Source organism: Mauremys reevesii, linkage group 9 (genome assembly GCF_016161935.1).
Source record: "Mauremys reevesii isolate NIE-2019 linkage group 9, ASM1616193v1, whole genome shotgun sequence".
Lineage (NCBI taxonomy): Eukaryota > Metazoa > Chordata > Testudines > Geoemydidae > Mauremys > Mauremys reevesii.
In genome coordinates, this window is record NC_052631.1 from 96,675,608 (window position 1) to 96,686,955 (window position 11,348).

General features: G+C 52.2%; 1 protein-coding gene across 1 annotated transcript; it reads left to right on the plus strand.

Annotated features, from left to right (window-relative positions):
- Positions 1 to 2,762: 2,762 nt before the first annotated feature.
- On the plus strand, positions 2,763 to 4,652 carry SOX3 (SRY-box transcription factor 3). The gene has a single exon (XM_039488955.1). The coding sequence runs from the start codon at positions 2,951 to 2,953 to the stop codon at positions 3,890 to 3,892; it is 942 nt and encodes a 313-aa protein (XP_039344889.1). The 5' UTR covers positions 2,763 to 2,950; the 3' UTR covers positions 3,893 to 4,652.
- Positions 4,653 to 11,348: the final 6,696 nt, after the last annotated feature.

Sequence of the window (11,348 nt, forward strand, 5' to 3'; positions counted from 1 at the left end):
AGATCTCTCCTGGGAAATATTGCCTTGCTTTGAAATAATCTGCATAGTAAAATGTTGCATCTTTGGACATGTTTAAATACAATTGATTTCAGTTTAGTCTCACACTGGCATAGGGCAAATTAAAAGACAGGATGAAGCTAAATCTGAAATGTAAAATTGTTGCCAATTTCCATCTGGCTCGCTTTTCTCCATTCAACAGGAAAGCGCTTGTATATAATGTTCCTATAATTTCAGCTGCCTCCTGATTTTTCGTTGCATACATACAGCCAAACACACAAAGCGCATGACTAAATAGCTAACTAACCAGAGTTCATCTTAATTTGTTTAAACGACTATTCAGAGCAAATAAGTGTGAACACCGGAGAAACGTTCTCACAGCCGAGCCTGTCTTAGTTTAGATCTGTAGTTGACTAATCAAAATATTTGGCACTGTTGCTTAAAATAAAGGTGATTAAAACTGTCAAATCTGTTGCGAAACGTGGGAGAAATGTGCTTTAAATAATGTCTTTATAGAGCTAAACTATTTAGATATGATCATGTCTTTTAAGGAGGTTATATTTCGGGAGTCATATTTTTCAAACCAAACAACCAAAGGTTAACTCCACCATAGCATAAGTAGTGTTTGTTTCTAGGTGGATTTTCCACCCTCCAACAGATGATCATTTGCCAGAACAGAATAACTATTCAAACATTTATTGGATTACTAAATGCACAAACAGTTTAGATCCCACCGAGTTTGCACATAAAATCTCGACACCAGTCACCGATAGCAAAGTGAAAGTTTTCTTTATTGGTTTTTAAAGTTACACCGTTTTATTCCCCCATCGGTGGAAGCGGCGAGCAGCGGTGAGGCTGGCGAAGTGTATTTTTCTGCTGTGCTCAGGGAAGTCAGGTGGCGGGTTTTCCGGAGCTGGCTGCAAGGCTGCGCGGTGTTCCTGTGAAAGTGAACTATCTATGGGTTGTTTCGCGGCGCGAAGCGAGCTTCAGGACTGCGGTGCTTTTTATTATTAATTATTATTATTATTGAATATGCGTCTATCCCAGCGCTTCAGTGCAGACCAGGACACTGCCCTGGGGAGGGCCCATCTTCCTTGTGAATTAGCATCATCATCTTTACTGTCTCTTTTACAAGAAGAACACGGCAGCGCGGTGCATCTCCTCGGTGTAACTGCGTGACCACGTCGCTCGGGTCGGACGATATTTAAAATTCCCAGTCATTTTTTTATCCCCCCCCGCCCGTGGAGTGGTTCCCAGCGCCCACGCCGGAGTCTGCTCACACGCCGATGTCAATCCTCAGTGATCCCCCCGCTCCCCCCTGGGCGCAGCTGAGAACAAACTCTTCAGGGTCTCACCCCGTTGAAAGCCCTTGTTCACACTGCGTGCACAGCTCAACCCTCCGCCTTCCCCGGGTAGCCCTTGGGTTTTGTTTCTGATTCTGGGTTTGAGCAAAGCAAACTGGGGGAGGCAGGGGAAAGAGGGGGCGGGGAGGATGCGGTCACTCAGCAAAGGAGCACGGCTCTGATCTCCCCTCCCCCCCGCCATCCACCCTTGTGCTGTAGGAGGCCGGAGGGAGCGGGGAGGCGGCTGCAGGAGCGCTGTGCCTTTAAGAAGCTCCTGACCCGGATTGTCCTCGCAGGTGTGGGTGCTGGGGGGGGGGGGGGGGCAGAAAGAGGGCGGTGGAAGAAGGCCCTTTGATTGACAGCCTCCGCGAGCCTCCCCCACAAAGTTTTCTTTCACTCCAAGGGGACTTTGCTGTTGCCATGAAAACGGATTTTGGCAAGCACCCGCCCCTCCCCCGGGGGCAGCCAACTGGAAAAAGTAAAGTGGCAAAGAAAGAAAAGGAGGTGGGGGGCTGGGCAGTGGATGCCGGGTTACCCCCCCCCATGCACCCCACTTCTCAGCTACCAGGGAGTCCGGTCAGAGCCCAGACAACCAGCCCCCACCCCTGCCCTAGCTCGGCAAGCCATGCGGGGGCCACACGGGGAGCCATAACTGGGCTTCAGAGTGGGGCTGCTGTGTCCTGGTGTAACCCGAACAACAAAGAGCCTTGCGGCGCCCGCGGGGGGGGGGGCATTTGTAGGGCACGGGGAACTGCAGCACCCCCATCCTTTGATCGGGGAGCCGGGATCCGCCGCCGCCCTGCAGATACCCGGGGGAGAGGAGGGGAGTGGGGAACCCGTCCCCAGGGAGAGCTGGGCTCCTTCCTCCCGCCATCAATGAGGGTCTGTGTGTGGGGGGGGGGGTGAGCTGAGCTCCGCTGCGGCAGCCCGGGTCATTTCGGGGCTGCTGGCTCCCGTCCCCAGGCACTGGGGGGGGGGGGGGAAGCGGCTCCGCTTCCTGCACCGGAGCAAGTCCCCCCGATCGCCACCCCCTTTGTGCCCCGCACACGAACGGAGCCCAGGGACCGCGCAGCCCTTGGGCACCCCTGTGCGGCCGGGGGCGCTTTGGGGCGGGATGCCCCTGCCCGGCTCCCTGCGCCTGGGGGTCCCGGGGGGGGGTGGATCTAAACCAAACCCGACCAAAAGTTGCCTCCTCCCCCAGTTCTGCAGGGGGTAGCGTGGGGGAGGGGCCGGGCCCCCTGGTTTCCGCGCGGGGAGGGGGAGCGGTGCGAACGGGAGCCCCCTAAACTGCAACTTTTTTTTTTTTTTTAACCAGCTGGTCAATTACCCTCCGTCAGGGCCTGTCGGGAGCCGCGCGCTGATTGGCTGCCGGCTGCTCATTTATAGGCCGTCAATCATCTCCCCCGGCACTGGGAGCGCAGCGAGGAGGCGGCTAGAGGGGGGGAAAGCGCCCGGCGAGCCCCGAGTCTGGCCGCTTGTAGCAGCCGCAACCGCCCGCGAGCGCAGGGCCCCGGGGGAGGCACCTCGCAGCAGCAGCAGCAGCAGCAGCAGCAGCCCGGTCCCGGCCTCACCTGCCCGCCAGGCTGGCGCACCTGCTGCCCGCCCCGGCCATGTACAGCATGCTGGAGGGCGAGCTCAAGAGCCCCCAGCCCGCCCCGGCGGGCGGCCCGGCGGCGGGCAAAGGCGGCGGTGGCGGCGGGGGAGCGAGCGGCGGCGGTGGGGCGGCGGACCAGGACCGGGTGAAGCGGCCCATGAACGCCTTCATGGTGTGGTCGCGGGGCCAGCGGCGGAAGATGGCCCAGGAGAACCCCAAGATGCACAACTCGGAGATCAGCAAGCGCCTCGGGGCCGACTGGAAGCTGCTGAGCGACGCCGAGAAGCGGCCCTTCATCGACGAGGCCAAGCGGCTGCGGGCCGTGCACATGAAGGAGTATCCGGATTACAAATACCGGCCCCGCCGGAAGACCAAGACCCTGCTCAAGAAGGACAAGTACTCGCTGCCCGGCAACCTGCTGGCCCCCGGCGGGGCCAGCGCCGTCCCCAGCCCCGTCGGGGTGGGCCAGCGCCTGGACACCTACGCCCACATGAACGGCTGGAGCAACGGCGCGTACTCGCTGATGCCGGAGCAGCTGGGCTACGGGCAGCACCCGGCCATGAACACCCCGCAGCTGCCGCAGATGCACCGCTACGACATGGGCGGCCTGCAGTACAGCCCCATGATGTCCACGGCCCAGTCCTACATGAACGCGGCCTCCTCCTACAGCATGTCCCCCGCCGCCGCCTACGGCCAGCAGCCCGGCACGGCCATGAGCCTGGGCTCCATGGGCTCGGTGGTGAAATCCGAGCCCAGCTCGCCGCCGCCGGCCATCACCTCCCACTCCCAGCGGGCCTGCCTGGGGGACCTGCGGGATATGATCAGCATGTACCTCCCGCCGGGCGGGGACGCCACAGACCCTTCCAGCCTGCAGGGCACTCGGTTGCACAGTGTCCACCAGCACTACCAGAGTGCCGGGACGGGGGTCAATGGCACGGTACCGCTGACACACATCTGAGACGGCTCTGCCCTCAGCACAGCCCAACCCCGCTCCCGGGAGAGCTGCGCGCTCGCTCGAGCGGACTCGGACTCAGTGCAACTCCCCGGGAAGACTCTTTTAAAAGGAAGGTTCGATGTCGCGTGTGTTTTTGTACAAAAAAAAAAAAAATAGGGGGTGTGTGGACTGGTTTTCTCTAGAGCACAAATGTCACCTGGGAAGTTTTAAAACCGCAGCCGCTTCTTTCCTGGTTTCTGATAGGTTGACTCTATTTTATTCTTTTTTTAAAAAAAAAATTGCAAACCCCGTTTTAAAGGTCTTGTCTATTTCAGTTTGAGTGTAGCTGTGGACTGGACACGTGGCGGGCTTTCTTCAAGCTGCGATGTTTACATTTTTGTTTGTCGCCTTTTTTAAAAAAAAGTGGCCCTCTCCCTACTGTGTCCTGCTGGAGGTTTTATCTGAATCTGTGTCGCTTCCACGACCTCTCCACGAGAGAGAAAGGTGGGGCGGGAGGAGAGAGGGGAACGCTGTGCGGGTCGCAAATGCAAGGTCTTTTTTTAACTTATAGTAAGTTGTGTATTTTGGTTTTTATTTTCCCCTCAAGCTTGTAAACTTCTGTAACTCGGTTTGTGAATTTACCTGTGCCACTCTTTTGCCATCCCCCACCAGGCAACAAACGCTTTCGTTTTTGTCTCTCCAGTTTCTTAAAAGGCTTTATCCTGTGAAACACTCCTCTCCTCCCCGCCCCTGAATAAGAGATCAATAAATTTTATAACGGGCACCTCCCCCGTCTCCTGGCGATTTGTACGTTGGGGTGAGCAGCCCCACGGGGCCCTGCTCGAAACCTCCAAGAGAAGAAGCGTCTCCAGCCAGCGGCTTCCGTGGGACGCTTGTAAATGTGGGGGCTGGAAACTAGCGCGCCAGGGAGGTTTAGACCGTAACTTTAAAGCGCAGAACTCAGTGTTGCTGGGCGAAGGGTGAAAGCCGCTTCCCTGGGAGGTAAACGCTTAAAAACCGATCGGCTCTCGCAGTGCGGATCTCACCCCACATGGGCGTTGTTTGGAAAAAAACTGGAAATCCCCTGGATTTAATTTCTCGCGGGTGGGGGGGGGGGAATAGGGCGCAGGAAGCAGCAGGTGGAGATTTATCTACCCACCGACTCGCTTATTTTTAAAAGTACGAGCCGCGTGTTGCCCCTCCAAAGAGGCAGGTCGCGTTCCCAGGGCGGCGGCTGAAAGGTTCGGGTTTCACGTCTGTCCGGGGTGGGCTGTGCCCCCAGGAAAGCCGAGCGCAGCTACTACCCGCCCGCAGAAATCGTCATTGGCTGGTATTAAAAATGAATGGTTGCAAGAGTCCGAGGGGCGATAAATAATGTAATCTTCTCAGGCTGCCTGGCCTCGTGGTTTTAGTCCGCACAATCACTCCCAGCATGGGCTTGGCTGTCGGGCTCGCAGAGCCGCTAACCGGGTCCCACTTCGTTTATCCTAAAAATGCAGCAGGTAGCTGGTAGCTAAAGTCGATCGGAGCAACCTTTAGGTGTAAATCGAGCTGTCTTCGTGTGTTTTTGAAAACCGAATTAACGCCATTTCGTTCGCACGGTAACTCACTCCTGGCCGTTTATCAAATTAATACCAAATCTTCATGGTTGTGTGTGGGGTTTTTCTAATGTAACTGATGTCGCCTTAACTCATTTTTTTTTCTGCTCCTTTCGCGTTTGGCACCTGTTACTCTGTATTTCTTAGGGCAGTGGGAAAAGAGAATCTCTCACGTGGCTTGAGGCTATTCTACGCCAACCTTGCTGTGACTTCTTCCATCCCGCGCGAGAGAGGTTTACTAGCCAAAGCTGTTGGAAAAACAAAGATCCTGGCGTTTACACGAGGCGGGTTCGAGCCGAGTATGTCTAAGCCCGTTAATTTGACTCTCAGCTCCGTGCTGCCCTGCACAGGGGACAGGCTAGAACATTTCCCCTCGCCCCTCAAACAAAACAAAAGCGTGAAAACTCCCCTTCCCCCCCAGCTGCATTTTACCCACTCGGGGTAAAGTTCCACCCCACGCGAGAAGTGCGATTCTCGCTTGGAGGCTCCGGAATTAATTTCAGACTTTTCCTTGTATCTATTGGGTTTGCCTGGCTAAGGACCGAAGTATTTTAAACCCTCCTGTGGCAAAGGAGCCTGGCGGGGCCCTGGGTCCGCTCAGGGCCTGCAGCGCTCTGGTCAATTCCGCTGGCTTCCACTCGCGTTTAGGGGTAACGAGCGCACGGGTTTATTTTTAAATAACACCTGGTTTATACTGAGCTGTCGCCTGCCCCCTGCGTCCCTTTGCGCCGGTTCCTAGAGAGGGGGGGGGGGGATTTCTCGTGGGGAAATACCCTCTCCCCGCCCGGTTAACGAAGAAGCGCCGCCTGATGGAATAACTCCTTTAAGAAAAGGGGATTTAGTTATTTTTACACTCCTCCTTTGGGCCCAGCCCCCGAGCCTCCTGGATGTTTTGTTTGTTTCTGGATAATCTCAGGCAAGGGAAAGTACACGAGACAAAACAAGAGTGGGCGCCCATCTGCCCCCAGGCCGCCGCTCCCAGCTGGCTGCAGAGGGACGATTCCCCCCCCCCCCCAGCCTGCGGACACTAAAACACTTTGCGCGCACACTTGATATTAAAACGTTTTGCAGATAAAACATGAGTGGGGGGACTTTTCAGCTTGGAAAACCCGACGTATCCGCATCACAATGCAGATACCCGCCGCCCTCCATGTACCCTCTCCTTTTCTCCCTCCCCACCCCGTGCTCTGCTGGCTTTGCAAGCGGGGCCCTGGGGACGGGAACCCGCGGTGTCTCACCCCCCCGTCGGGGTGGAAGCATTCTTGCAAGGAGAAAGCAGCGCTGGCCTCGCCTTTGTAACCCAGGCCCTGGAGCTCCGGGGACGGTGATAAGGGGCCAGACGGGCTGGGCTGCAGATCTCATCTCTGCTGGGAGCAATCGCTGCCCCAGGATAGTTTTCTATAACCCGCGGGCAGAACAGCACAATCCCTTTGTGACGAAAGGGTGCGGGGTCCTCCCCGCCCGGAACAGCTCCCTTCTAACGCAGATCGCATGTAATCACCCCCGGGGGGACGTCAGACCCCCCACTCAGGCCTAGTGTCAACCGCTGAGCTGGCAGCCGCTTTCCCGAGCTCCGAACTAAGCCCCCTAACTCTGCCCCGTTATAAACGGATCTTCACGAGCCGCGGCTCCCCCTCCGTCGGGGGCTAAGACTCTCGGCTTTGCCGGAGCAGAGAACCGCCCGTACATCTCTGCTCGGTTGGAAGCAGATCCTCTCCTGCTGCCTTCACTGGAGAGCGCTCCCCGGGATGGGTCCCCTGAGTGCACTGTCCGTCCTGCTCCTCTGCTGCTTTCCGAGTAAGCCAGACACCATATTTCTTCTCCTCCCAACATATTTCCCAGCAGGTAGGGGGGCCACTCACACGGAGGTCCCCAGCGCTCTAGTTTGGGGGTGCAGGGGAATCTTCCCTTCTCCTAGAAGAGCAGTTGGGAAGGCGGAAAAATCCCCCCCGACCTTGCTCCCCTAGGGAGGGGGGGTGCTGACGCTGCCCCCATCACACTGGCATTTCACAGACCCGAGGGGACAGTGGCAAACTGGAAGAGAAAACGACCTGCAGCTTTTCATTTTTCCTGGGGGCTGCCGTTTCTCATGCTCCGTCTCAGCTCCCCCCCCCCAACAAACAAAACAACTCCGTAAAAGTGGTTCTTAGGCAAAGGTGGAGGGGGAAGGCTTCCCTTGCACACAACTAAACCATTTTACTCGTGCTGGGATTTGTTTTTAAACTTCAAACTATACTCTGAACGGAGGCACAAATTCTGATCTCAGACAGGCCAGCATGTCCCTTTAGGAACTCCCTGACTAGTCCGGATTCACGCTGGTATCACCGGGATCAGCACATTCTCACAAGCGAGGGCTGGCGCGTTGGAAATAGGAGAAATCGGATTAACAGATTAAACTGCAAACAGTTATAAACGCTGCGGAGTGTTACTGCTTTAGAACTCACTAATGGACCTAATCCTGCCAGGTGCTGAGCATCTGCCCCTCCCACGGAGGGTTTATGGCCCGTGAAATGCTTAATCGTTATATACTCAAAATTATATATTCACGTGTTTTCACAGTGAAAACCTGCAGCCTTATTCTCCATTTCTTTCAACTCCAGTGCAGGTGAATCCAGCATCCCTGGCTAAATGGATAGAATATCAGGAGTGCCTTGCTTAATAGTGTTAGCCTTTAAATGTGGTAACAATATTTAACCTGCTGCATTAACAACCTGTTGAAAAGCAGAGGAGAAGATTCCACTTTGTGTTGCTCAGTCTGCAGATTCCAAAAAAAAACCCACAGCATCTCGGGTTACATTTAGAAGACTGTCTCCTCCCTGAAGGGCTGTAAAGTGCATTTGATGTAACAAAAACAGTAAGTGAAACTTTTTCAATTTAAAAATTAGGTGTGGAGAGGAGGTAAAAAATCCTGGAACATTAGCAGAGGGATCAATCATACAGGCACTGGCAGAGAATGCCTGTAGGATTTTTAGATTTCTTTTTTCACTCACTTTCCCTGTTTCTAACGCTCCTTTCTACAGGGAGAGATGAATGTTAAGTTCAGTGTGAAAAGGCATTTGATTAACACACACAAATCTAAATTATTTGTTAGATCCGGGTACTTCCATATCAGAAATGAGAGGAGGAAAATATACTTCTTTAAGATCACTAAGCCTATATATTGGCTACAAAACACCTCCATGAAAATGTTTTATCTATGTTAAATGAAGGGGAAAAAACAGATTATTGAATAGGAGTGAATAAAACTGCAGAAACAAAATAATATGACTGCTTTGAGGCTCTGTCCAACTTGTGTACACTTTAGTACCAATTCTTCTCTACGTGCCTGTCTGAATGATGTGATCACTTTGACTGTCCCTGTGTGCCTATTTAGGGCCTAATCCTGTTTCCACTGGAATCAATGGCATACAATGGTTCAGAGTCAGTCCCTTTGTGTCTGGGATGCTGGAAGGAAAAAAGAAAAACTTTTTAAAAACTTGTAATAGAGATTTTTGAAATTCTGATGCATTTTCTTTTGTTTTTGACAAGTCTTCTGTAGGGAAGAAGGGCAGCCTTTGGTTAAGGCCTTGTCTACATGGGGAAATTGACCAGACTAGCTATTTTGGAAAAGGCTAGTCCACAATAGCTATTCTGGAATAGCTCCCAGTGTGACTTTTAATATTACTGCTGAGTGCAGTAATTATTCTGGAATAAAGTGACTTTTGTTCCAAAAGAGCGTCCGCATGGGGAGCTATTCTGGAATCGCTATCCCAGTCAATTTCCCCTCAGGAGATCAGGGTTCTGTTCCCTCCTCTTCCATAGATGTGTGACCTTGGACAAGCATTAATCTCTTTATGCCTGTAAATCCTTCCCTACTTCACTGGGACACTTTGAGAATCAATCTATAAATACCTGGAGGGCACTCTGATAGTGCCCTGACAGGAGCTATATAAATACCAAACCAGATTAAATTGGATTCAGTTACCTTTATTTGAGAGAGGGCAGCCAATCTCAGGAGGCTTGCCTAGATAAGAAATCATGCACCATTGCTGCTAAATTGATTTTTTTTTTAAACCGGATTTACACCAGGTTAGTTGAATTTGGAAAACTACTGGATTAAGCTAAACCAGTTTAAGCGCGATTTAACCTGGTTAAAGTATGTCTACATTCGAGGTTAGCACTAGTGTAACTAAATTGCTGTTGTAACACTGGTGCAAAAATCCCATGCATACACCAGCCAAAAGAAGATGGGTTGGGTGACCGGGAGTCCGGAGAATAAGGGGAAATTCAACAGCTCTGTAACTTGTGAGTTTGTCATTTTATATTTTTTCTGCAGCTTGTGATTGAGGGTTTTGGCCCTGGCAAACTTTTCTATTTAGGTAAAAAAAGGTAATAATTGGAGATATACCAATCTCCTAGAACTGGAAGGGACCTTGCCTTGCCTTCACTAGCAGGACCTAAGTGGCCTCCTCAAGGATTGAACTCACAACCGTGGGTTTAGCAGGCCAATGCTCAAACCACTGAGCTATCCCTCTCAGCAGGATATAATGTGTCTTTCTATACCACCCATAGGAAAGACTTCTGTCTAACCATGTTTGTGCAGCACTTTCTGCTGTGTCCTGTCGCACCAGGCTGAGATTGTTAATTTCATACATCCAGGGCCGGCTCCAGACCCCAGCGTGCCAAGCGTGCGCTATGGGCGGCATTTTGCCGGGAGGGTGGCAGGCGGGTCTGGCGGACCTTCCGCAGTCATGCCTGCGGATGCTCCACCGGAGCCGCGGGACCAGCGAACCCTCCGCAGTCATGCCTGCGGGAGGTCCGCTGGTCCCGCGGCTCCGGTGCACCTCCCGCAGGCATGACTGCTTGGGGTGGCCAAATTCCTAGAGCCGCCCCTGCATACATCCCCATTTGCAGCATGCTGTAGTGGTTTCACAAATGATATAAATACATTTGACACAAAGGGAAGAGTCGGACCATAGCTGTGGATGTTTGCTAGTCCTGTTAGCGATTGTTCTTGAATGCCCTACGCAAGAAAGAAGTCACTCTCAGAAGTCAATGGGAACTTTACCTGAGTACAGAGTTCAGGATTAGCCCTTTGGTGTTGGTTTCTTTTTCGTGGTACTATAACAAGTTCTCTTGACAGGAAAGTCCCATATTATTAAACCAAAATTAAGAAGAAATACTTTGGTCTAAAATTCTTTTATTTAGATTCACTGAGCACATTTAATTTCATGGCCACTCTGTATATTGCAAAGTGACACTTGAAAGTCCTTGATAAAAATGTGAAGAAGAAATGATGTTTTATACTTGCTACATTGGGGCAAAGAGGAATTATTGTTTGGTGAACATCAGTATATAAAGCAGTTGTTTTCTGAGCTGTACAAGGCTGGGAGAGCATTGTCTATGCATGAATTAACTCTCACTTCCTTACGACATTGTATTACGTTGCAGTAAAAAAGTCAATAACAATGTGTGTCTCTATCTTAAATTTTGTGTGCATATGTATATATTTATGTGTAGTCTTACAAACTTGCCCCATGTGCTGCATGCGTAGCTGAAGTAACAATAGGGTCCCTTCTCTGCACTCCATGCTACGAAACCATCTTTTAAAAGAGTTAAATCTATTGTGTATTACACAAAGGTGTGGTTTTTTTTAAGCTGTTCTCAAGACTAGGGTTCTGTGTGGTGTCTCCTTCCCCCCCATTTGTCATTGTAGCACAGTTCTCTCCTAACAAACTCTGATTTCTGCCAGTTTCCGGGGTTCAAAGGCTGGATTCTTACTGGGATTCTAAGCCCTCTCTGCACCGAGGGTAAATCTTCACTGCAGAGCAATTGACACTTGGGTAAACCTAACCTGGGCTTAACATGGGGCCTAACACAGCTACCACTCTGAAACCCAACCC